This window comes from Rhinopithecus bieti, unplaced genomic scaffold (genome assembly GCF_001698545.2).
Source record: "Rhinopithecus bieti isolate Rb0 unplaced genomic scaffold, ASM169854v2 scaffold_4553, whole genome shotgun sequence".
NCBI classification, from domain to species: domain Eukaryota; kingdom Metazoa; phylum Chordata; class Mammalia; order Primates; family Cercopithecidae; genus Rhinopithecus; species Rhinopithecus bieti.
The window spans coordinates 1,645,397-1,672,744 of NW_016804694.1; the positions used below are offsets into that span (position 1 = coordinate 1,645,397).

Here is a 27,348-nt window from a genome sequence, read left to right on the forward strand (position 1 = left end):
TTTGTTTTTTTAAAATCAACAGCTCAGATATTTCATTTGAAAATTCCAGATATAACTTCCTTGAATTTATTGGGAAGGTTGTTTTGAAATGTCATCAACAGAGCTGAAAAAAAAAAATGCAGTCTCAAACTCCTATCAGAACAGTTCAGAGCATTTGGAGGAAACAGCGAGAGAAACTTGTCAGTTGGGCCAGTCTGTGCCTCTTCCTCAGACACACCAGTCTCGTTTCTGACTGTCTTCCCCCGACAACCTCCCTAACGGCAACTCCTGATGAGTTTTCCCGATCTGGTTGATGGCATTATCTTCTTCCCTGGTCCTGTAAAGTAAATCTCCATACACTGTTGAATTGAGAAATGGGGCATCGTCAATGAACACTGCTTGCTCCTTCTCTAAATCATAGTTTAAACATTCCAGAAACATTAGTGTCTTGTCAACAAGCTGGATTATTTGGACCACTTCAAATCAATATTTTGCCTTGCAGATGGAAATAAAACAAGTCCTTGGAGCTCAGTTGTAGAGAGAGCGAGTGAGCATTGGAAGGGTGTGGCTTTAGCTCTTTAATGTTGTTGATTCTATTAAAGTGCTGTTTTTACTTGTAAATGTGGACGTGGAAGCACCATATTTTCCTATGTATGATAATTCTGGGAAGTTGTAGACATGTGAAACTAACAGCATTTTGCATAGCATTTGGAAGAAAAGTTAAAATGCATAATTATATGAAGGGTCAACAGAAACACATGAGGGAGAATTAAGTGCAACTTAATCTGGGCCTGTAAGAGGGCAGGAAAAGTAAAAATAGATGATTTTTAATGTCCTGGTGTCAGAAAACAACTACCTTCAAGTTAGGATTACTTAGCTGTACATTTAAAGTAAATGCAAGGGGAGAATGGTGTGGCAGATTCCCCAAAGGAAACCCCATATGGTTTCCTGAAGTGCTGGCCTGTCTCACCCTCCCAGGGTCATCTGGTGCTCCTTGCAGTGGCACCTCAGGATTGATGGAGGGCAGCTGCAGCCTTGGTGATATATAAGAGGCACCACCACCAGTGACTAGAAGTTTCCCCCGACCCCACCCAGGGAACAAAAGGTGACGGAAGTGGGGTTCTTTTCTAGATTTCAGCCTTAGATAGGAAATCCTGCCCCTAAATGCTCTCAATAAGAAGAATGAAGTGACTTTGTAGTGAGTCATAGAAACATCCCACTCTGCAGCAAAAAGTAAGTAAATAAACTGATACTTGTTTATTACTTATCAGATGCCAGACCCTGTTCAGGGGACTTTCCATGTATCAGCTTATTTAATCTTGACAACATCCCTATAGGGTAGCTTCAGGTTTTATGCCCATTTTACAGATGAGGACACTGAGGCACAGTACGGTTAGGTCACTTGCTCAAGGTCCCAAGTCTAGTCATGGAGCCATGATTTGAACCCAGGCAGCCAGTCTTCAGAGTCTGAGCCCTTCACCTCTGATGTGAGTAGTCTGTAGCCATGCAGTAGACCTGAAGAGTCTAGCTTTAAGTCTGATGTTGGAGTTCTACACTCTCTCTCGCTCTCAGATCATCAGTTACTTTCTCTTAACTCCCTAGTCCCTGAAGAGACAATGTTCTTTCTGGCTGTTCCAAAGATAAGTGGTCTTTCAAGCTACGGACCCTTTAGAATTTTCCTGACCTGGTCTTGTCTTAGACATTCAGTCCAGCTCATCCTCCTAGTCTGCACCCTTATGGATAATATTTGACTGACTTAATCCTTCCTCTTACCCAGAGTTTTCTCTTTACATTCACATTCTTAGTTTTTTTCTCCCCTCCTGGACTCATATCTTTATAGTCCCTTTACTCCTGCCAACCATCCCCTTGGTTTTTACCATTTCCAAGGAATCATTGAGTCTTAAAGCTGAAAAAGAATTTTAGATTTAATCTGGTACATACCCCATTTTATAAAAGAGGTAACTGAGGCCAGGAGAGGTAAAAGAGCTTGCTTACCCAGCTAAAAGTGACAAAATCACACTTGAACCCTAGTTTCTTAACCCCCTCTAGCATTCTGTCCAAGATACCACACTTACTGCCTGCCATCTCTGCCCTCAGTCAAGCCAAGCACCAGCATGTTTGGCCAATTATTTTGTTTACTTTGGTCATTTTCTGGCCAATTTAAAATAACACATTCATTTTACTGAGGAAGCCTGGGACAGTTCTCACATACAGGGAAAAGGCACACATTTGGAACCTGATGCATCCATTGACCTTCAAAGGAAGGAGAAGTAGATCCAGCAACATCAAGAAGTTTTGGAGATAACAGATCATTTATTGGCCTCAAACTAAGAACCTAGTGAGACTTAGAGAGTCCAGGTCTGTGCTCAAAGATGAACTGCTTAGACCTCAAGGAAAACCTTACTCTTTTGTTTGCAAAATAAGCTTACCTTCTGTGATAGTAATAGCTCTGTCAAGCACTTACTGTATACCAGGTACTGTGCCGTGTACTTTATATGTATTTCTCAGTCTTCATAGCAGTCACGTAAGGTAGATACTGTTTTTATGTTCATTTCAAAGATGAGGAAACTAATGTGCAACGGGATTGACTGACTTATCCAAAGTCTCACATTTGTTTATTTATTTTTAATTTTTTCCTTTGCTGTGTTTTTGATAATAAATTTTCACATTTAGAAACAAATTTTTGTACAAGTGAGAACTCATGAAAGTAGACTCTGTCTGTGGTTTGGAGTGGTTCAAATGCATTGCTTTCTGGAGGCAAGGCTGTTGGTGAAATGATTTCTTGGGCTCTTTCCCTCTCTGCAGTGTGTGAAAATGGCTCTGGGCATGGTGCCACACATACAGGGACCTGGCAAAGCCTCCTTCACTGTTAAGGCTTCACCCCTGCCTCATGCCCAGGGTGCTAGAAGAGGTGCTATGCAAAAACAAGCTTCCGGAGAACAGCCTGATTAAATATTGAGCACACACTAGTTAACGTCATGGGAACTTTGTCATGGGCTTTGCAGGTTTTTCTCGGGTGCATTTATAATGTAAGAAATCATGAGGTTATATTTATTTAATCTTTATTTTGAGGTTTCTGTGAATCCAGATTGCTCATTTGATTTTTCTCCCCATGGACTTAATTCTATTGTTAAAACTTCTGAAAAATCAGTCTTCCTACCTGCCTTCCTGCCTTCCTCCCTCCTTCTCTTCCTCCTTCCATCCCTTCCTCCCTCTCCCCAACTTCATTCACTCATTCAATAAATGTTTATTGAGACTTTGCTATATATGCCAGGCACTGTTCTCAACAAAGCGGTGAACAAAACAGACAGAAAATCTGTATCTTATAAAAATCTGTATCTGAAAATCTGTATCTTGTATTCTGTCACCTTATTAAATTCTCTTTTTAGTACTAACAGTTTTTTACTTGTGTTCTTAGACCCTCAAGGAACACCACCTCCACGTTTTCTTTCAGTTTGCTATTCCTACTTTCTTTTTCTTTCTTGATTTCCCTTTACTGGGTTTTCTTCTACCTGCTTTTTAAAGGCATCTCTACCTGGAAATCCCAAGAATATCTAAAGCTCAGAATAAAATTAAAATTAAATAAATTAGGCTGGACCGGGCGCAGTGGCTCACGCCTGTAATCCCAGCACTTTGGGAGGCTGAGGTTGGTGGATCATCTGAGGTCAGGAGTTTGAGACCAGCCTGGCCAACATGGTGAAACCCCATCTCTACTAAAAATATAAAAATGAGCCGGGCTTGGTGGCAGGCACCTGTAATCCCAGCTACTAGCTACTTGGGAGGCTGAGGCAGAAGAATCGCTTGACCCCGGGAGGCGGAGGTTGCAGTGAGTCGAGATCATGCCACTGCACTCCAGCCTGGGCGACAGAGTGAGACTCCATCTCAAAAAAAAAAAAAAATAAGTTGTAGTTAAAATAATTCTCCTAACTCTTAGGTTAAGAGCTGCTCGTTGCCGGGCGCGGTGGCTCAAGCCTGTAATCCCAGCACTTTGGGAGGCCGAGACGGGCGGATCACAAGGTCAGGAGATCGAGACCATCCTGGCTAACCCGGTGAAACCCCGTCTCTACTAAAAAATACAAAAAACTAGCCGGGCGAGGTGGCGGGCGCCTATAGTCCCAGCTGAGGCAGGAGAACGGCGGGAACCCGAAAGGTGGAGCTTGCAGTGAGCTGAGATCTGGCCACTGCACTCCAGTTTGGGCGACAGAGCGAGACTCCGTCTCAAAAAGAAAAAAAAAAAAAGAAGAAAAAAAAAAAAGAGCTGCTCGCTGCTAGCCCATGCAGCACCTTTGTACAAATTCGAGGAAGGTGCCCCTTTCTCCTGGTGCTTTACTCTCATCTCCTGGGAAGATTGTCATAATTAACTGATTCTGTTGGAATATGACACACTACTACAGAAAAGTGTCATAATAAATCTGGAGATGACGTTCCCTAGATGAGCACTAGACATGGGCGATAGCAGAGATCTGCAGGTTTATGATGACACTGACCAAGAGGACAGTGTCGTGCAGACATTCACAGTAGTACTGCTTGGGGCTGTAGGTTTCATCCTCACTGCTTCTAGAATCCACCCCTTTTTTCCATTCTCACTGCCTCATTCATTATATTTCACTTCTCATCACAGTGGAACCCCCCCCCTTTTCCCTAAAAACGGGCAAAACTAAAATATAACCAGGTCTTCCTTTTCCCAGCCTCTCTCTTCTAGGGCACCCTAATCACAATCCAGAATAATCTTCCTAGAACATCGAGAAATTCCTGCTCAGAAGCCTCCAACAGTTCCTCTTTTTGTTCTGAGCGGAGTCAGACATGCTTCAAGCCCTGGAAGCCCTCACCACATCTCCCTCTGCAGCCTGTTTCCTTACCCAAACCCCCACTGCACACCCAGCATCTCCTGTGTTCTTCCTGCCACACTCTGGCACCTCGGGAACTTCCTATCACCCCTGACTTTAACTTTGTTCATCCACAGAATGAGAATAGTGATTCCTACTCAGTAATTACACAGTGAAAATTAAATGCCGTAACATGGGAAAGTGACTAACATAGGGCAAGCACTCAGTGCGTTATCTTTCTTTCTCCTTCCCCTTCCGTTGCAAGTACTTCGGAAACTGAAATGCTATATAATTTTAACATGTTGTTATGATTATGCCTCATGGTGTGTCCATTACCCAGAGTTTTTGCATATTGGCAATAATTTATCATATTTGACCCTGAATAAGAAACATTTGAAAATATTGGAGAAGAAAAATGCAACTTTGCAGCCTCAGTGTGCCGCTGAAACAGGTGGCACTAAAGGGTGTCAGCTACCCCCGGAGCACTGTGGGAGGAGAGGTGCCCTCGCAGGAGCAGACTGTATCAGTAATCCTCTGGCTAGTAATCTTCCTGCAGGTTGAGACTGGCTGAGAAAGGTAGGTGGCAGTTGCCTCCCAGAAACACAGATACTATCTGCAAGAGATGGAGGATGCTCAGGAGACCGGCCAAGAACAAACACGGTCCTTCCCTGACGAGGATTTCCTATGCCCCACTACTACTGCCTCAGAGAAAACAAGGATAAAGCGCTTACTGCCAACCACAGAAAATGTTTTGTGGTTAAGAGTCAGTTTCCAAGTATGTTTATTGGTTTAAAAACTTGACTTCGTTTCAGCCACATTTGGTTGTCTGTTATCATTTGTTGTAGGCTCTCTCCTGATTTGGTTTCCATTGGGTTTTAATCAGAACCATCTTCTGAAACATTTTAGATTCAAAGCAGAGTTTAAAACAAACACATCTCTCAGAGAACACAGATGAAATCCAAAATGGAACAGAAAGTAAACAAGAAATAATGAAGTAACATTATAAACAGCATGGCAACAGGGAAGCTGGGAAAGACTGTGCAGAAACAAGAGCCCCTCAGAGAAGGAGCCAAACCAGACAGGCGTGTCAGGGAGCCGCTGTCACTCACAGCGGGGTCTGGGTTGGGAGTCTTCCATTTCTGACCAGCATGTGGGGCTGGAAACTATGGCCGGCGGTCCCACCCCCTCCTGAGCTGGGATAGAGGGCTGTCTTATGGACAGATGCAATTCACTTTATTCCAAAGATGGCTCCAGAAAAGTCCTGTCTACCCTCTCCATCCCTTCCCTCTTCTATGCCCTTTTCTCACTCTTCCTTCCCAGAGTCCTGGCTCCCATGTGTACTTGTGAACCAAGGGTCTAGGCACACATCCAGCATGTGTGAGAAGTGCATTAGGGCACAGCGATGATGGGGTCACCCTTCTCTCCACACCAGCCCCCCTGTGCTGTAGACATTTCAGCCCTATGGTCATAGGTTAGAAAATGTTGGGAGAAGTACGTCTTTAGGTCCACACTGCTGAAAGGTTTTCCTAGCTGTTATGCTTTATTTGTTGATTTGATTTAGGAAATGCATGTACAGGTTAAAAGATATTTTCCACAAAGTGTAAAAAGGTATACAGAGAAGAGTACCTCTCCTTCCTGCCCCTGTCCTCTACTCCCTCCTTAGAGGCTGCTTCATGTGTATCTTACCTTTTCAGCAGTCTCCAGGGCTTATCATTGTGTGTTTTAAAAATTATTATGGGCTGGATGAGGTGGCTTGCGCCTGTAATCCCGGCACTTTGGGAGGCCGAGGTGGGCAGATCACTTGAGCCCAAGAATTCAAGACCAGCCTGGGCAACATGGCGAGACTCCGCTCCAACTAAAAATACAAAAATTAGCCAGGTGTGATGGCCTGCACCTGTAGTTCCAGCTACTCGGAAGGCTGTGGCAGGAGAATCTCTTGAGCCCAGGAGGCTGGGGTTACAGTGAGCTGGACAGTGCCACTGCACTCCAGCCTGGGCAACAGAGTGAGATTCTGTCAATAAATAAATAAATAAATAAATAAAGTCATTCTGATGTCTTTCCTTTCTTGTTTCGTTGCTGGAGCTACTGGATGTACCAGCTGTGCTCTTTCAGTATCTGCTTTCTCCATACCCCTTCCTCTCTCAGACCCCTGGTGGACAAAGGACTGTGAGCAGAATGAGTCAGAGCCCATTCCTGCCAACTGCACTGGCTGTGCCCAAAAACCCCTGAAGGTGATGCTCCTGGAAGATGCCCCAGGGAAATTTGAGAGGCTCCATCCACTGGTGATCAAGGTGAGCAGAAGCCTGAGTCTCCCACTGATTGGCTGCTTGCTTAAAGACTAGGTCAAGCTCTAGGAAATTTCTGACAAGTAACTCTGTGTTGTTTTGTTTTACTTTGTTTCCTGCCTTGCCAAGACGGGAAAGCCCCTGTCGTCGGAGGAGATTCAGCATTTTTTGTGCCGGTACCCTGAGGTGACAGAAGGCTTCACTGAAGGGTTTTTCGCCAAGTGGTGGCGCTGCTTTCCTGAACGGTGGTTCCCATTTCCTTATCCATGGTGAGTGTGAAAAGGGCCGGGCATGGTGGCTCACGCCTGTGATCCCAGCACTTTGGGAGGCCGAGGCAGGCAGATCACTTGAGCCTAGGAGTTGGAGACCAGCCTGGCCAACGTGGCAAAACCCCATCTCTACTAAAAATACAAAAATTAGCCACGTGTGGTGGTACATGCCTGTAATCCTAGCTGCTCTGGAGGCTGAGGCATGAGAATCACTTGAACCTGGGAGGCAGAGGTTGCCATGAGCTGAGATTGCGCTGTTGCACTCCAGCTTGGGTAATAGAATGAGGCTCTGTCTCAGAAAAAAATGGGTGGGGGTGGGCTATGGGGGCACTTAGCTTGTGAGTAGGAAAGGGGCAGACCAGAAATACTCGCAAAACAGTAATAGCTATCACTGAGTCACTACCACAGGCCCAGCATTTTACAAATCCAATGCTGGGATCCCACTGATAAACCAATGATGAGAGAGAAAGGGGATGGATGAAGAGGTGTGTCAGAAGGAGGGGCGCCACCAGCAGGAGATAGCAAGTTTGTCTAATAGAGTCATAATTTATTTCTAAGTATGCGTTTAGCATTTTATGTAGAATGTGGCCTCATGCAGGGGGCTGAAGAGAGAGTGCAAATATTAGAAGGAGAATTGCATTTTTTGGCACTTGTTTCTGCCAGGCAGTGTGCGTTGGTGCTTAGTGTCTGTGGCTTACTGGGGACACTGATAATAACTCTGGAAAGTAGGAATGATTATTGTCATTTTTCAGATCAGACAAGTGGGAATCAGTAGCCAGGCGTGGTGGCTCATGCCTATAATCCTAACACTTTGGGAGTCTGAGGCGGGTAGATTACTTGGGCCCAGGAGTTCGAGACCAGCCTGGGCAACATAGGGAGACCCCATCTCTACAAAAAATATCCAAGCTATTTGGGAGGCTGAGTTGGGAGGATGGCTTGAGCCTGGGAGGTTGAGGCTGCAGTGAACCATGATCACACCACTGCCCTCCAAAGTGAGACCCTGTCTTAAAAAAAAAGGAGTGGGGAGAAAGAAAGAAAAATGGGAAACAGAGAGGTTAAGTAACTTGCCTAAGGTTACCCAGCCATGATCGAAACCCCAGTTTGTCCTGCTGTTCTTTCCTGTGCCCAGTGGAAGACATGGTTCATTCCTTGTGGTTAAAGTTGCTGCCTAGTAAGAAAAGAAAGCCAGTTTCCATCTTAGAACTGTTCCAAAATAATTAAAATGGCTTTTTCAGGCTTGTTGTTAACGTCTTAATACTTCTATCTTTCTTTAAATATGCTGTTTGTTTGCGTGCTGGAGTGCCCAGTAGAACAAGCTGAGCAGGCTTCCCCCTGCGTCTCCCTCTGCCTCAGAAGAAGGGTCATGCTTTTTGTCCCTTCCTCTTTCTCTCTTCTTCCCTTCCCCCTCCTGGCCTGCTGTTACTTCAGTCTTCTCCAAGATAGAATGAATAGATTGTTTCTTTCCTTCCTCTATATATTGTTTTAGCTGCAGTTTAGAAACACTCCACCCACATGTTCAAATCATGGCTGTAGAGTTTATGCCTGTTTGTGTACACGTTATACTTCATTGACTCTGTGCAACTATTCTTCAGGGACCTAGTACTTAAGATACTGTACTCATATTTTTCCCTCTTTACCCACCGCCCACAGTTTTCCCACCCTTACTTGGCTCTCTCTTAGTCGTGGACTGGCTTGACCAGTTAAATACTTTTTTTCTATTTCAAACTTCTACAGGAGAAGACCTCTGAACAGATCACAAATGTTACGTGAGCTTTTTCCTGTTTTCACTCACCTGCCATTTCCAAAAGATGCCTCTTTAAACAACTGCTTCCTTCTTCACCCGGAACCTGTTGTGGGGAGTAAGGTAGGAAATTTTGAGAGGACTTGGATCTAGAATTTTCTTTACTTGGGATCTGGACTGATGTCATAACCAAGGCCTTTCCTGCATATTGGCTTAGAGGATGAATTGAAGGGACACCCACACAGTCTAGTTCTCCCCTCCTGCTGCTAGCCAGGAGACTTGCAGGGGCACACCTTGTCATGAAGGCAGGTTTCCAGAAAGTCTACTTACCTTGCAAATCTGCCTCCTGCGCCTAACACCTAAGGCAAGCTACTTTTCTATATTAAAAGAAGTGAAATCTTAAAATTTGAAGGACTTCAGTGTACAATTAGTCTGGCTTTCCTACCTTAAATTCCTACCTTAAATTAGAAAGTAGGCAAGCAGCCATGAATGGTGGTCACTCACGCCTGTAATCCAGCACTTGGCGGGGCTGAGACAAGAGGATTGCTTGAGCCTAGGAGTTTCAGACCAGCCTGGGCAATATAGCAAGACCCTATCTCTATTTTTTTAAAAAAAGAAAAGAAAGCTATAAAGGAATAGCTTTACTTCTTCATTTTGAAGAATAGAATAACTTCTTCATTTTGTGGATAAGGAAACTGAGCCCCAGAGAGATTAAGTGAGTTGCCCAAGGACACACCCTTTACCCTCTAACCCCTAGGGTGGTTTCTGCCAGAAATAAACAATTAAGAGATTTCAGGTAGAGAACTTGAAAGGCAAAAAGTGTGGGAGCCTGGGAAAGATTTGATAGGCAGGCAGCCCGGCTGGGTTGGAAAAGCCCACTCTGCCCCCATCATTTCCCACTTCAGTCTGGGGCCAAGTGCTCAGAGCCAAAGTTACCTCTCTGGGGCCAGTGGACTGGGAGAAGCTGTTCTGCATTTGTGTCTGTTTACTTTTCTCTGAATTGCTCCTTTTGTTAAGTCTCATTCCTAAGGAAGGTTTTTGAGCCCGGATTGGTTTGGGAGAATTAAAAGCATGCATTTTCCTTGGTGTAAAAAAAACAAAAATTTCCCAAACTGTGGCCCCCTACCAACTCTGGACCGTGGCTTCCACCTCCTGATACTATTGCTTGGCTCCAAATTTGCTGAATTGTGTTAAAGGAATTTGAAAGTCTATAAAAACAATCATTTTGTCTAGAAGTAAGAAGTTCTGTCTGCCAGCACTGGGGTGGAGATGCTGGGCTCTTGCCTCGGATTTTAAAGAAGTTTATCCTGCTGTCGCCGGCTAGAATTCCAGGCCCTTGTATGATTTCATCTTCATAAATATAATTCTGGGACACGGCCTTTATCTTTCTCTTGGTTTTACCACTTGAATACCAGAGTTAATTTCTCCAGCCTGCGCAACACCAAGGAGCCCAGCCAAAGGAGTAAATACAGAGTTACTCAAATGCTTACCAAAGTCATACTGTGGTTCTCGAGGATGTTCTGGGAAGGGCAGTGGCCAAACAGGCAAAACTCCTGAGAGCCTGGTTTCTTAGAGAATCTGTTTCCCCACCCTGGCCCAAGCTCTCCTTTCCCTGCAGCCTTGTTACCCCACCCTGTTGTCCACATCCCTGGGCCCTGGGCCCTGTTAAAGTCACGTGTCTGTGGGCCCAGTATCCAAAGGCAGCCTTAAGACAGAAGTGGGGAGCTGGTTGTTAAGTGGCACTCGGGGAGAAGATGAGGGGCTCCAAGGCCCACTTCACCCACTCCACAGTGTGGCCTAGGGCTGGCCTGTGCTACCTTGTCGTCTGTTTCTTCCCATCCTGGGAATGGATGACTATGTCCCTACCCACTTCAGGCCTGTGTGAAGAAGGATGCAGCCACTTGTTTTGGTCCTTCTGAGATTGTTGTGAGGACTACAGATGGTAAGGCTTCCGCCAATGTGAGTGCCAGTCAACTGCAGGCTGGCTGAAGACCAGGCTTGTCCCTGTCACCACATTAGCAGGTGAAATGGCGCTAGTGTTGCCATGAAAACGTGATGGGCAAGGCCTGTGGCAGCAGCAGAGAGACCAGGACTGGGGACAGGGGAAGATGGGGCCAAACCCAAGACTCTGGAGGCCGTGAGTGGTGAAGAGAAAAACCAAGACATAGCCCAGGGAGTCAGACTTCTGGCTCCCACTTTATATGGGCGTATAAAGGGTTTCTCTGAAGGGCAGGAGATAGGAGGAAGAGATGAGAGAAGAGACCCTAGGGGTTTTCTGTCATCATCAAGGTAAGGAGAAATGTCCCAGCAAGACCCATCTCTTTATCCCTATTCCCTGCCCAGGTCCCAGCCCCATCCCCAGGGTTCACAGCTCCTTCCCTGGCACATAGCAGGTTGCATTTAATGCCCGTTGCCGGCAGTAGCATGCCCTCAGAGGGGCAGTAGTTACCGTTACCTGTGCAGGTGCATATGCTGGTTGTCTCCTTAGTTTTCAGAATCAGAGGCCAGTCTTAGTGTCATTAGTTTTTAATCAGTAGCATGACGTACCTGCTCCCCTGGGTCTTGCCAGGCAGTATAAACTTAAACTTACTGCTGCACAATTCTCATCAGAGCCCTGGTAGTAAGAAATAACATTCCATGGAAGAGTGCCCAAAGGATGTCCCGATTATCTATTTATCTAAAAAGTTTTCATCAAACCCAGAATCTCAGAATGTTGTATACTTCAGCCACCATTTGTTGGTTTCTGCTAGAACTACCTTTGTTAAATTGCAATTAGGTATTTTCCTTTGGCTTATTTTGAAGCTGTGGCTAAAACTAGTTGCAAATTATGAAGCTCATGCCAGATCTGCTCTGGGGCTCTTGCTGAGGGGATTGCCCACTAAATCACACAGTGCCTCTTTAGGAGAACCCATAGAAGAGATTTTACTCTGGTCGTAGTACCAAGAGATGCCATTCTTAGGAGAAGTAGTTTGTTTTTGTCTTTTGGACATAATTGCAAATTTTTGTTATTGGTTCTATTTCCTCTTTGCTCAGGCTAGAAAACTCAGAGCCATATGTGAAAGCATTTTTATTTACTAAAGCCCCTGGTTTTATTTTGTTTTCTTTGCCTTCCTTTTCCTCCCCTCCTCGTTCTTTCCTCCAGATGCATGAGATGCATGACCTATTTATCATGGGCAGCGGTGAGGCCATGTTGCAGCTCATCCCTCCCTTCCAGTGCCGAAGACATTGTCAGTCTGTGGCCATGCCAATAGAGCCGGGAGATATCGGTATGTAGGGCCCCAGGAGGGCAGGGTCAGCCATGGATCTTTTTAGTTTTTAATTCAAAAGCTGTTTTAAGAATCGTGTACTGCCAGGCCGGGCGCGGTGGCTCAAGCCTGTAATCCCAGCACTTTGGGAGGCCGAGACGGGCGGATCACGAGGTCAGGAGATCGAGACCATTCTGGCTAACACGGTGAAACCCCGTCTCTACTAAAAAAAAATACAAAAATCTAGCCGGGCGAGGTGGCGGGCGCCTGTAGTTCCAGCTCCTCTGGAGGCTGAGGCAGGAGAATGGCCGGAACCCGGGAGGCGGAGCTTGCAGTGAGCTGAGATCCGGCCACTGCACTCCAGCCCCGGCGATAGAGCGAGACTCCGTCTCAAAAAGAAAAAAAAAAAAAATAAGAATCGTGTACTGCCTTCACAGAAGTTTTATTTAGTAGAATCAAAAGTAACATTCTTCTATTAACAGGCTCAACATTTATGCTTAGAAATGAAACAACTTGGCCGGACGCGGTGGCTCACGCCTGTAATCCCAGCACTTTGGGAGGCCGAGGCAGGCGGATCACAAAGTCAGGAGATCGAGACCACGGTGAAACCCCGTCTCTACTAAAATACAAAAAATTAGCCGGGCGCGGTGGCAGGCGCCTGTAGTCCCAGCTACTCAGGAGGCTGAGGCAGCAGAATGGCGTGAACCCGGGAGGCGGAGCTTGCAGTGAGCCGAGATCGAGCCACTGCACTCCAGCCTGGGTGACAGAGCCAGACTCCGTCTCAAAAAAAAAAAAGAAAGAAAGAAAGAAATGAAACAACTTAATGAGAAAACATAGCAGAAAGAAATGTCTTGTACATACAACATTTAGAATGCCTGTGTCTATTGATCATAGAAACTTCAAGTTAGGAAGGATTCTGGAAAGTATTTAGACCAATCCCTCGTTTTATAGATGAAAAGGTTGAGACCCAGAGAGGAGAGGTGACCACCCCAAGGCCCCACTATCTGTTGAGCAGAGCATCAGGTCTTAAGTGCCTGCTTGAACACAGTCAAGCCAGGAGAGGGACAATCCAGGACTACAGGAATATACACCCATGTTGCAAATAAACCAATACCAAGCAGTATATAAGGGCAATGGTCACACAAGGAAATGTTACCTTCTGTGTGGCTACCACAGCCAAGTCACAGCCTCACAGTGATGACTCACCTTTGGCCCTGGCTCAGTGTTTTCCCAAATGTGACTTGTCCTGTGCCTTATATCCTAAAAATCTGTTCCAAACAGGTTTGAATCCACTGCTGTCAGTAGCAATCAGTTTGACAGCCGAGTTTTCTTGGAAGAAGCAAATAAATCAGCAAGTGTCACCATTGACCTTCTTGCTTTTCCTGCCTCACGAAACCTAAGCAAGATCTGGAGTCTCTGGCAGAGCCCAGACTGGGTTTTCCAATTGATTTCTTTGAATTTTACCCATTCAGAAGACCCCCAAATCCCTAGAAACCTTCCATCTTATATGAGAGTAGGAATTGGACTGCAAGCTATGCCAAGTTTTAATTTAAGTTACATAACTTTTATTTCAATTTAGAAATGAAGAATAAAAATAATGTACAAATCAAGCATTAACTAATAATGGAGCACAGCTGGCCTGGCTCTTGGGAAACTTCCTACAAAAAGGAGGATTCTTGTATGGAAATTGTTCTGAACCTTTTTCCTGTAATGGAGTGACTCTTAACACAAGAGATGACTATTGCGAAAATCTCTCTGGCATATTTAGGTTTGGAGCATGTGGTTGTGCTTGAACAAGTTTCTGTCTTATATTTTACAAATGCCGAACAATTCAAACAACTACAGAAACACCTTAGTTATCTGAATTCCATACTTCCGGCTCCCACAAGCAACCGGAATACCAATTACAGAATTAGGGGGAAAAAAAAAATGTCTGGCAGTGATCAAGAAAGCTTGAGCATCAAATGCTGGTACAGATAGTCCAGATTAGCCTGACATCCAGTGTGTGATACCTGCTGTGCTGTGCCTGGCTGGTTTGTTGACTAGAAAGAAAGGATCCCTGTAGTTGGCAGTGTCTATAAAAGGCCAGTCACATGACAGAACACAGAGAGGGATGGTGACTGAAGAGAAGAAGAATAGGAGAGCAAGTCCGGGAGAAGAATGGGGGCAGTGGGGGGTGGGGAAGCCAGCGAGCACCTGAAGCAGTGACAGAAATAGACATGATGACTGTAGCTGCCACGGTTAACAGTGAGGACAGGAAAGCAGACCCTGGCCAAGAAGAATCATTCAGTGTTGCAGGACAGACGGCGGTTCCTCTACCTTAGGGACCCTTAAGAATGGCACCACGACATGCAAGTTCTATGATTTTTGACAAAACGTACGTTGTCCTGTGGAGATGGAGGAAGGAAGGGTTCCAGATCACCAGAAAACCTTTCGGGGGTCAGGTACAATATCTGCAGTCACTGTACAGGACAGTCATTGCCCATCATGACCCTTCCGGAGTCACCAAGTAAAAGGTGAATTCTACTCAGTGCTCTTCGTTTAAAGATGAGCAGGGCCCATAGTACTCTAGAACCTATTTTGGAATATCTTACAGGACTCTACGGTTTGCTGAACCCAATTTGGGCAACGCTGGTTTAGGTTTAGGTTAATCTGGATGTTGTGTAATGAAACTGCATTATAGAAAGACACAGGAAAATTGGCTAGTAGGTCTTATGCCCCCTCAGAATCGATTCTGTCTTCTTGCTGTAAAAGCTGAGACTTGATGCCCAACAGCAGCCTCATCTAGAGCATCCTGCCTTTGTAAGCCTGCTGAATTGTGATTCATAGTTCCCTGGGTGAGGGGCAGTGATAAAGCATTTAAAGAGGACTGATAATAACTAGGAATACTGATGCTAGGAAGTGCCAAAAGACTTTCAGAGCAATTTGTCTTGAAGCCAGGAGTGGTGGCCCACACCTGTAATCCCAGCACTCTGGGAGTGCGAGGCAGGAGGATCACTTGAGCCCAGGAGTTCAAGACCAGCCTGGGCAATATAGTGAGACCCCCATCTCTTAAAAAAAAAAAAAAGAAAAGAAAAGAAAAGAAAAAAAGAAACTAAATTAAATAGAAAAAGATTTGTCTTTGACTCTGCAGTGCACCCTGAGGGCCAGCTCTGGCAGACCCGCCTTGCTCTGCCCACAGGTGTGCCCACCCACTAACATTTACATGTTTTCCTCTTGCTATTTCCCCTCAAGGCTATGCCAGCACCACTCACTGGAAGGTCTACATTATAGCCAGAGGGGTCCAGCCTTTGGTCATCTGCGATGGAACCACTTTCTCAGAACTGTAGGAAATAGAACTGTGCACAGGAACAGCTTCCAGAGCCGAAAACCAGGTTGAAAGGGGAAAAATAAAAAACTATGAAACTGCTTTTCAGGGGTTGGTTACTTAGTTACCTGCCCTTTGCATGCATGTGTGAACCAGCTGTGAGCTGCAAGGCAGTGGCCAGGGCCTAGCCCTCCTGACTCTTCCTGCAGATGGCTCAGGAAGGATTCAGCCTGGCCACTTGGCTAGGACTCTGCCAGCACCCATCTGAGACTGACCTCTTCCGGGCCTTTGGGCACTATGACCTTGATGCTGCCCCTCAGGCAGGAAACAGGGCTGGTGCCTTCCTTTGCCTGCATTGCCAGCTTCCTTCCCTGGCAGTGGAGAGGGCAGCCAACAGGTTCTGATGTCAGAGCCATCCTTTCCCAGGTGGGCCTGCTTGTCCCCATCTTCCTGGCCACATCACTCTACTTTTTGGAAAGCCATGGCTGATTAAACAAGTTCTTGTAGTTTCCCAAACAAAATGGAATCTAGAACCAGTGAAAAAAGGTCAGATAACTTTGAATTGCACTCAAGAAGTACACTTCTTTCCCATTGTCTGTGGCACTTGGAGTCTCTATGATGCCAGGCTAGAGTCTGATCATATAATAATTCAAAGTGGTCACTCCCAAGGTAATGCTTTCTTCCATTTCATCAGGTTCTTATATCCCCACTGCACTCCCCTTCTCCCTTGCCTGTCTGAATGGCTTCTTGGAAGCTTGGCTGTAGTCCTCCCTGCCTTGGCAGGGCCAGAGCCCACTACTGCTGAGGCAGCACTGCTCTTGTCAGCTGTGTTGCCTTTACCAAGTGTCTTCAGAGGGTTATGAGTTAGAGTAGCTGGCCTGGGGAGAGGGTGCCTCCCTGGGTTTGATCTTTAGGGTCTGACTTTCTGCAGAAAAGATGTTTTACAGATGTGTCAAAGCTGATGTTGTAATGTGGTTGGGGGAGGAAATCCAGACCCAAAGTGTTTGTCAGCTGGGTGTACAACTGACTGTGTGATCCTCTGTCTTAAAATGATTTCTGTCTGCTGGGAAACAAAAACAAGGTGAGGTATTTTTCTTTTTTGTAATAAAATATAAAGCTGTGTGTTTCTGATTGGATGATTCACTATGTGCACTGTTTTCTCCCAAGTGCTTTTGGTATATAGCAATCAAATGGTGTAAATAAGGATGTTCTTTTCCTGTTCCTTTTTTTTTTTTTCTCTATTATTCTTTTATTGACACCACTAGATACCTGGCCATTGGTCATGCCAATGCCAGGATGAAGAAAAAGCAATCTACACTTTGGCCTCTGGTTCTGAATTGCAGAAATCAAATGGATACAGTACGTGTCTGTGTCAGAATTATGGATCAGAGGCAGACAGTGACGAGTGAGGATGGTTGTGAAGCCCTCTTCATTCCTGGAGGAGCCTGCATCTCATCTCCCAGTCCCTCTTTCTCTGTGGGTCTCATGACCAGCAGTGGGGAGCACTGAGCACTTGAATGGCCTGTTTGTCTGTGGGCTTGCAGAGGACAAGCAGAGTTCACAGAGCTCAGGGCGGAAACATCAGAGCCTCCTCCACGGGCTTCAGTGAAACTAGGATGAACTGTACCTGAGGGAATTTTTTCTTAATCAACCCCTTGTGTGGATGAATACAGGAAAAACAAAACGTGTGTACATATAAAAGTCATGCTGTTAAGCAGCTATGATTTAAGAGGTTTTAAGTCAGAGGGATCATGTAGAGGACGGCTTTGTGTAAGCTTTTACAGCCTTCTGCAGTGTCCTTACCCTGGCCGCACATGGGGAAGGGCTACATGTAAACAAGTGCTTTAGAGGCCTCCGAGAGTTTTTAAAAATTAGACCCGTTAACAAAAAAGAGGGTTTCTTAGGAACAAAGCAACTGTTTTGATTATTGAGACCCCCATTTTGTTTCCGTGAGTTACTCTGTGTTCCTCTCCCCCATTTCACTCCTGCCCCTCACATCTTAAATGTCCATAAAATACCCACTTAAGCTCAAAACTTTTCAAACAAAGAAACCCTTGCATGTGTTGGTATTCTGAGGCATCCCCTGGGAAAGTCTCCTAAGCCCCATTTTGTACTTCAACAAAAAAATGACTGTAGCAGAAGATAAGTAGAGACTTTTATGCATACACTACTCATTTTACTTACAATCTACCCAGTTCAGACTTGAATGTAAACTTGTATTAGGAGAGAATTCTCCAAAGAGGGTTTTCTAGATAGACAGAGGCAGTTCAACTTCTCAAGTTAATTTTGATAAACAGAATCTACTAGTGGCCAGAGCGACGGGAGTGGCTAGGGGTTGCCAGCCAGTCCCTTTCTAATGATCAAGGCCCTGAGCAGCAGGATGCCACAGGATGCCCCTGCCATCTAACTGGAAGCAACAGAAGTCCCTCTGCATGACCTGGTGTGGGAAAGAGGGTTGTCAGGATGAGAAAGCAAGCTTGCAGGGTGACAACAGGACCACCTCACCAATTCCCCACCTCCACCACCACAATAAGAACAAAACTGGAGGGCTCTAAAGAGAGGGGGTGATTTATAAGTTTATTGAGCATTTACTAGGAGGTGACATGGCAATGACCTCTGCGCATGAGTTAGGTTCACTTTCTTGTAGCCTCCCACCATAGAGATGCCTGTGCCCAGAAGTCAGCTCTCGGAGGAGACAGGCTACTTTGGCCCCAGTTTGAAGCATTTCTGTCCAAATGTCCTGAGCTCTCCAACAGTCAAGTAGTGAATGGATACCATACTTATTATGGTTGATGAAAAGAGGCAGAGCTTGTCCTCAAGTTTTTTTAGGGAAGAGAGGGAATAAAATAAAAGTGATTCAAGCTGGGCACGGTGGCTCACACCTGTGAGCCCAGCACTTTAGGAGGCTGAGGCAGGCAGATCACTTGAGGTCAGGAGTTCAAGACCAGCCTAGCCAACAGTGTGGAACCTATCTCTATTAAAAATACAAAAATTACCCAGGCATGATGGTGGCGCCTGTAATCCCAGCTACTCAGGAAGCTGAGGCAGGAAAATTGCTTGAACCCAGGAGGCGGAGATTGCAGTAAGCCAAGATCGCGCCACTGTACTCCAGCCTGGGCGACAGAGCGAAACTCTGTCTCAAAAAAAAAAAAAAAAGTAGTTGTGCCAGGTGTGGTGGCTCACACCCGTAACCCCAACACTTTGGGAGACTGAGGCAGGCAGATTGCTTGAGCTCAGGAGTTGAAGACCAGCCTGGGTAACATAGCGAAACCCCGTCTCTACAAAAAATTTTTTTTAATTAGCCAGGTGTGGTGTCACACTCCTGTGGTTCTAGTTACTCGGGAGGCTGAGGTGGGAGGATCACTTACCCCCAGTAGGTGGAGGCTGTAGTGAGCTGTGATTGTACCACTGCACTCCAGCCTGGATGACAGAATGAGACCCTGTTTCAAAAAATAATAATAGTGGTTTATGAAAACAGAAATCCACTATTCAATGAAATACAAAACAGTCTATGAAATGGGAAGATTGGGGGGCTCGCTTTCTGAGAGAAAGGAATAATAACATTTGTCTAGTACATTTCAGTTTACAAAGTGCCTGATAGACATGATCTCCTTTAATCTTCAGCCAATCCTGTAAAGTAGGTGTTAGATCCTCATTTTACAAGGAAATAAGTGGAGACTGAGAGCAGTTAACTGCTGGCAGGTGGGTAGCTGGTTCCATAGCTCATCATTTTCCTGCTGCATCACAGCATGGTACCCAGGAAGAGAGCTGTGGATGCCGTTGACTCACATATGTCCCCGTTGGAGTGGGAGAACCCAGGGATGGGGTGTAACAGCAAGCCAGGAACTCTGCAGAGTTTGTTTTTAAAACTCTGCTGGGCAGAAGTGGAGGAGGAAAGAATCTAACCATATGACTTTTATAAAAATCCTTTCACTTTTCTCCTCCCCATTTGAAAACTCTTTTTAAGAGTAAATGTAGCTGAAACACACTGTGTCCAGCCATTTTCCTGTCTCCACATTCTTCAGATGTGTGACGGGAGGGATTCTGCCCCATGCCAGCTGTGGGTCCCCTTGGAGTTTACATCACTTGTTTTTCAATTCTTGATTTTCTGTTCCCATCTACCAAAACCCAGCACAGGCCTCAGTGTACATTTATGTTAAAACAAAAACTCCCATTTCTTAGCTGCAGGTGATGGCCTCAGTCATTTTAATACAGCCTGGAATGAGTTTGCTCATTACCCAATCACTTCCACAGTGAATGTTCACACCCCAAAGCAAATGTTTGCATCTCCTTGTCCATAAAGGAGAAAGCCGGGTTGTAGGAGAAAGCGAGGGAAAGGTGCATGTCTGTTTGCACAGAGAGAGGCAATTTTGTCTACCTTTCGAGAATCAGTTATTAAACAGAAGGGCCTCTTAGGATTTTGAGCTCTCCGAACAATAAAGGAAAAGCTCTCTTGAGTATAGAAGTCCCACACTCATTACCTTTCAGTGGTGACCCATCACCCACTAGAATTTGTTGAAGGAAGGGAGTGTCAGAGATGTGCTTTAAAATTGTACTTTAGGCTGAAATTCTCTCCATGTTTGGACCTACAGATGTTGTGTACAGAACCGACGCGTGTCAGCGTCAGGAAGCTAGGAGGGTGAAGGCGCTTATGGAGACAGCCCTGTAGCGAATGAAACACGGGAGCCTCCGGAAATGTGCTTGTGTCACCAGCAGCAGCCATTTCCCTGTCCTCCCCACCCCCAGTCTCCACATCCCCAGCGGCCTCTTCCAGAAGCATGTCAGGGAGATGGACAGGTGCTCTCTCTCTCGTGCACCACATCCAAGTCCACCCACCGTGGACACAGTATGACTAAATGCTGGCCTTGAAGAGAAACCGTCTAGCCAGCTTGTCTGTTGTCCAGGTCCCTCAGTGTCTCTGGTTTCCCTGCCCTGCATAATTTGAGCATTAGTGCTAAATACATCTGTCATTTTCCTCTCCCTGGAGACCGTGAAATATCCAGACTTTTTCAGACTAGTGGAGGGAAGGAATGTTACATAACTAAGTGGAGGCCTGGAACTGTCAGGACTTGATAGGGCTGGACCAGAGACCCTTCCACCTCTACCTAGTGTGTCTGTCAGGCAGGCAGCAGCCATCAGTCCTGAGCCACGGCGGCAAGCACCGTGTGGAGAAGGGAACCCAGCTGAGTTCTGAGTTTCAGACAGAAACTGGGGAGTTGGGACATCTCCTCTGTGCCAGGCTTCATTGACACCATCGCTCCCCACAGCAGCTCCTTGGGGCAGGGGGGTCACCTGTGCAGCCACCCTTACTCACAGTAGCATCCCATTCTTCACACTGCAACCCCTCAGCACTGTGGACCCTTCCAGGAAGGTGACAGGAGCCAGCAGACACATGGCATTCCCAGAGAGCCCCATCTTGTCGCAGACAGCCTTCCCCATGCTTGTTTCCACAGTTTGACCCTCAGAAAAATGCTGTCTGCAGTCTTCCCTTCCTTCACCCCCACCCCGGGTGGGGGGTCAGTAACCAATGCTGAGGGCCAGGGACGGAGGAGGCACAGGCAAGCTAGGGACTCAGCACAGTGCTCCCCACCATCATCAGGGGCAGGTGCCAGGGGCAGCTGCAGCTCCTTCAGGGAGCAGGGTGTGGTGGGCCTGGATGGTCCCAGGGAGCAAAGGGAGGCAGGCAGCTGTCCCAGCCACAGGGGCTCCGAATGGTTTGAGCTTTTCCTACGTGTTCTAGTGCAGGATACTGCAAACTGGTAAAGACTTCCACCGTGTGAAGAATGTATGTAAATTAAAGTTTCATGTGATGAAGGTTTTTACATTTTGCAATTAAAAGTGTTGGTTGATAAGAACTTTCCTCTTGTTGGTGTCCTTCTTTAATTTCCAGTTTTCTCTTGTTTCCTCTTCTCCCATGACGTGAGAGACTTCTAGCCATATCCTGCTCGTGAGGCCGGCCTGTGGGGCTCCTCTTTGCCCGCCTGCCTTTGGTCTCTAACATTTGCACCCAGCACTGTCCTTGCACTCACAGCCTCCACTTTCTCCCCACCCCACACCTTACCCACAGCGGCTTCTCATCTGCTGTTCCCATGAATTCTCAAATCTCAGTCCTCCCCTGAGGGTTAATACCCTCCCGCTCCCCTGTCCATGCACTTCACCCAGAATGCAGGTGAGCCCCTGGATACCTTTTTCTTTTTCACCAGCTTGCTGCACACAGCCCAGATGCCCTCCCAGTGATGCCTCACCCACGGCGTCCTTGGTTCTTGCGGGACAGCCAGGCACGTGTACAGGACTCGAGGCCCCTTGCTGGCTCACCCCAGCTGCCCCCAGATGACAGGCTGCTCTTAGCACTCAGTTAACTCGGTGGATTTGAGTCAAGACTTTGTGTGTTCATTTTTTGACCATTTTATATGTGTATATGTTTATATATGTGTGTGTATATATATACAGTTTCATATAAATGCATAAATATGACCATTTCTTATATGCTGTTAAGTGTCCTGTTTAATTTTTCTCTATTACTTGCTGCCCCTACCTCTTCCTCATGTTACCCCACCCCTTTTCCTAGTCAGGTAATTGTGATATATACACAGCCATAGCCTCCTGTGTATTTTTCCATGATTTCCTCCATGCTGTCTAATCATAAACAAGGTTTTGTTACTGCTTTACCGAAAATGGGATCATATTACAGGCCCTTTCTGTGTCCTGCTTTTCTTACTCAACACCTCACAGAGTTCTCTTCAGGTCAGCTGGTAGAGCTCCAGTCCCTTCTTCTTAATGGTTAGTACTCCATGGTGTGGGTGTGCTGTCATTTATTCTGCTGTTGTCTTATTGATGGTAAGTCACATCCTGTTAAATGATTATTCGGGTTGTAAGTTAAGAAGTCTGGAGTCCACTTTAAAATACTTGTTTTTACAAAATGTCCATTCTTGTTTGTTCCAACCCTAATATATCTTCTTTAGGGATCATCCCTTTCCACAATTCTGTTCATTCACCTGCTTGCAAACCAGAATTCAGCCCTCCCTAAAAAAGGGGCAGGGAGGAAGGGCTGGATTCCCTGTTAAAACATGGTGAGATAGCCTGTTTTCAATCCCCTTCTTTCTCCACCCCACTGGAGCATTTGACACTGACTTGTAGAGAACCCCTCCCTCCCTCCCTTGGCCTCTGTGATGCTCACTCCCCTTCCCGGGCCTCTTCTTCCCACTCTGTCTCCTCTGTAGGATCGTCCTCTTCTGCCTGTCTCTGAAACTTTGATCTCTCCTATGGTTCTGCCCGCGGTTTCTTCCTGGGATATCTCAACTCCATGCTTCATCTTCCAGCCATGGGCAGATCACCTCCAGTCTATGCTTGGCCCACACCTCTCACCTGAGCAGTCGCCCTGTGCATCCACGTGTTGGGAGGTCATCTCTGCCAACTCCAAATCACCTCTACATCACCATGTCCCCTGCAGCTGTGGCAGCTGCAAGGGGTTCTTCTCTTTTTTCTCAGCCTCTGCTTCTGACCAGGACCAAGCTCAGGACAATCCTGCCACCTTATCACATACTGAGCTCCACTGCTGCTGTCTCCCTCTAGGAGCTTGCTTCACTTTTGGACTCTGCCAGTAATTACCATCCATGTTGCTGCCCCGATGTCTGGTCACCTCCCTTCCTTGCTCGTCAGTGACTCTCCATTGCCCACAGGAGAAGTCCTGGCCACCACTCCTGCCTCATCTCACTCCTTCGCTTCCCCTTCTCATCTCCTGTACCCCTCCTCTACTGGACCATCCTAATTCCTGGAAACGTAGAGGCTGGGGTTTTTTTGTTTGTTTTTTAATTTTTGGAGCAGTTTTAGGTTCACAGCAAAACTGAATGGAAAGTATGGCAAGTTCCCATATATCCCCTGTTCCCACATGTGCACAGCCTCCCCCACCATCAGCATCCCTACCAGAGTGGTGCATTTGTTACAGTCAATGAACCTACGTTGACAGGTCATTACCACCCAAAGTCCATAGTTTATATTAGGTTCACTTCACTCTTGGTGTTTTACATCCTATGTGGGTTTGGACAAATGTATAATAATATATCTGCCATTATAGTATCATACAGAGTAGTTTCACTGCCCTAAAAATCCTCTAAGCTCTATCTGATCATCCCTCTGTCCCTGCTAACCCCTGGCAACCACAGATCTTTTACTGTCTCCATAGTTTTGCCTTTTCCAGAATGTCAAATAGTCGGAATCATACAGCCTGTAGCCATTTTAGACTGGCTTCTTCCACTTAGTAATAGGCACATACGTTTCCTCACCATCTTTTCTGGCTCAATAGTTCATTTCTTTTTAGTGCCAAATAATAGTCCATGGTCTGGATATACCAGAATTTATGTATCCATCTACTGAAGGACATCTTGTTTGCTTCCCAAGTTTTGGCAATTGTAAATAAAGCTACTAAAAACATTCACTTGCAGGCTTTTGTGTGGACATACGTTTTCAGTTCATATAGGTAAATACAAAGGAGTACAATAATTGGATCATATGGTAACAGTATGTTTAGCTTTTTTTTTTTTTCCTTTTTGAGATGGACTCTCACTCTGTCCCCCAGGCTGGAGTGCAGTGGTGTGATCTCGGCTCACTGCAACCTCCGCCTCCCAGGTTCACACCATTCTCCTGCCTCAGTCTCCTGAGTAGCTGGGACTACAGGTGCCCATCACCATGCCCAGCAAATTTTTTGTATTTTTAGTAGAGACGGGGTTTCACCATGTTAGCCAGGATGGTCTCGATCTCCTGACCTCGTGATCTGCCCACCTTGGCCTCCCAAAGTGCTGGGATTTCAGGTATGAGCCACCGCGCCTGGCCTAAGTATGTTTAGCTTTTTATGAAAGCATTGAATTGTCTCCCATAGTGGCTGTACCATTTTGCAGTCCTACCAGCAACGAGAGTTCCTGTTGCTCTGCAGCCTCACAAGCATGTGTCAGTGTTTTGGGTTTGGGCCATTCTAATAGGTTTGTAACACCTTACTGCTTTAATTTGCAATTTCCTAATGACATACGATGTTGAACATGTTTTTTTATTTACCATCTGTATATTTTGGTGAGGATTCCAGATCTTTTGCTCATTTTTAAATTATAATCTGGTTGGTTGTTTTCTTACTGTTGAGTTATAAGAGTTCTGTGACTTGTCTTCTCATTTCTTGACATTGTCTTTTCCAGAGCAGAAGTTTTTAATTTCAGCAAAGTCCACTTATCTTGGTTTCTTCGGTTTTCTTCATTGATGATGCCTCTGTGTTGTATCTAAAAGGTCCACTCTAGCTTATCATTGGTTTCTTCATGGATGATGCCTCTGGTGTTGTATCTAAAAGGTCACCTCTATAACCAGGGTCATCTAGGGCCTTCTCCTGTGTTAACTTCTAAGAGTTTTATACTTTTACATTTTATATTTACATTTAGATTCATTCCGAGTGAATTTTTGTGGAAGGTATAGATTCATTTTTTGCATGTTAATGTCCCACTGTTCTAGCATCATTGTTGAAAAGACCATCTTTGCTCCATCGTATTGCCTTTGCTCCTCTGTCAAAAATCAGTATCTGCCGGGTGCGGTGGCTCAAGCCTGTAATCCCAGCACTTTGGGAGGCCGAGACGGGCGGATCACGAGGTCAGGAGATCAAGACCATCCCGGCTAACCCGGTGAAACTCCATCTCTACTAAAAAATACAAAAAAAAACTAGCCGGGCGAGGTGGCGGGCGCCTGCAGTCCCAGCTACTCGGGAGGCTGAGGCAGGAGAATGGCATAAACCCGGGAGGCGGAGCTTGCAGTGAGCTGAGATCCGGCCACTGCACTCCAGCCTGGGCGGCAGAGCGAGACTCCGTCTCAAAAAAAAAAGAAAAAAAAAATCAGTATCTTTGGCCAGGTGCGGTGGCTCATGCCTGCAATTCCAGCGCTTTGGGAGGCTGAGGTGGGCAGATCACGAGGTCAGGAGTTCGAGACCAGCCTGGCCAACATGGTGAAATCCCATCTCTACTAAAAATACAAAAATTAGCTGGGCATGGTGGCAGGCACCTGTAATCCCAGCTACTTGGGTGGCTGAGGCAGGAGAGTCATTTGAACTCAGGAGGCAGAGGTTTCGGTGAGCCGAGATCGAGCCATTGCACTCCAGACTGGGCAACATGGCGAGACTCCATCTCAAAAAAGAAAAATCAGTATCTTTATGTGGATCTGTTTCTAGGCTCTCTCTCTCTCGTGGTCTTTTGATATATTTGTCTATTCTTTTGCTGATAGGACGCTGTCTCAATCACTATAGCTTTATAGTAAGTCTTGAAGTCAGAGTGGTGTCAGTCTTCTACCTTGTTCTTCTTCTTCAATATTGAGTTGGATATTCTGAGTCTTTTGCTTCTTCATTTAAATGTTAGAATCAGTTTGTTGATATCCACAAAATAGCTTGTGTTTGATTTTGATTGGGATTGCATTGAATCTATAGATCAAGTTGCACCCAGGCTGTTTTAATTAGAGGTTATAATTCCTAGTCCATGATGTTTTTGAAATTCAGTATGTCCTTTTTTTGCTTAGTTTGAATTCCATCTTATTACTGCACATTCCTGTGACATGACACACGTCCTTTAGGCTTTCTTACTAAATCCAACTGACAAGCCTCTAGACACCATGCTGAAGACAGACGTTTCACCAATCTTGTTTTTTCAGAATAATGACTCTATTATTTTTGTAAAAATGATACATTCTTATTATAAAGAACTGAAGACAGTTTGGGTGATCTTACGGAAACCTCCACTCAGTGCTGGGTGCAGTGGCTTACAGCTGTAATCTCAATGCTTTGGGAGGCCAAGGTGAGAGACCAAGAGTTCAAGACCCACCTGGGCAACATAGTAAAACCCTGTCTGTACAAAAAAAAAAAAATGTAATTAGCCGGGTGTGGTGATGCACACCTGAAGTCCCAGCCTCAGCCTCATCCTTTGAACTCAGGAGGTTGAGACGGCAGTGAGCCATGATTGCAACACTGCACTCCAGCCCAGGCAACAGAGCGAGACCTTGTCTCTTAAAAAACCAAAAACCACCCAGAGATAACTACTAACATTAGGTGAACAGCATTCTAGGTATGTCTAAGGTATTTCTAGGTAGAAGGCTAAATAGAAATGCTTATATTAAAATGCTATTTTAAAAAGAAAAGTTCTGAATCTAATTTTATGTGAATCTAACAAGAGAAAAAGAAACTGAAGTAGGTGTTTCTTCCCCACAAAAAATTAATAGTTCCTAAAAGATCTCCCTGAAGTTAATATTATGAGAAACATTAAGAAACTAGAATTGTTCTTAATAAGGTTTCCTTTTTAGATGGTATAATTCAAGGCTCTGAAGATGAGGAAATAGCTTGCTCTTTCTCCTCAATTTGTGTATTCCTGTATTGATATTGTTTTTAAAGTCTATGCATTTCCTTCTGCTCTGAAACCTTAATTCTCACCATAGTTAGTCTTTTTTTTTTTTTTTTTTAAACAAGATCTTACTATGTTGTTCATGCCAGCCTCAAAGAATCCTCCAGCCTTGGTTTCTCAAGTAGCTGGGACTTCATTTTATTTTATTTTATTTTTATTTATTTTGTTGAGGTAGAATCACACTTTGTTGCCTAGGCTGGAGTGCAGTGGCGCAGTCTCAACTCAACTCACTGCAGCTTCCGCCTCCCGGGTTTGAGTGATTCTCATGCCTCAGTCTCCTGAGTA

At 45.5% G+C, this 27,348-nt stretch overlaps 1 protein-coding gene across 1 annotated transcript in view; it reads left to right on the plus strand.

Annotated features, from left to right (window-relative positions):
* CUNH6orf89 (chromosome unknown C6orf89 homolog) overlaps positions 1 to 17,340 on the plus strand; it is a 36,316-nt gene extending 18,976 nt beyond the window's left edge. The window contains 5 exon segments of the mRNA XM_017870118.1: positions 6,951 to 7,096; positions 7,220 to 7,359; positions 9,094 to 9,223; positions 12,243 to 12,366; positions 15,580 to 17,340. Of these exon segments, the coding sequence (XP_017725607.1) occupies positions 6,951 to 7,096; positions 7,220 to 7,359; positions 9,094 to 9,223; positions 12,243 to 12,366; positions 15,580 to 15,674 (635 nt within the window). The 3' untranslated portion in view covers positions 15,675 to 17,340.
* Positions 17,341 to 27,348: the final 10,008 nt, after the last annotated feature.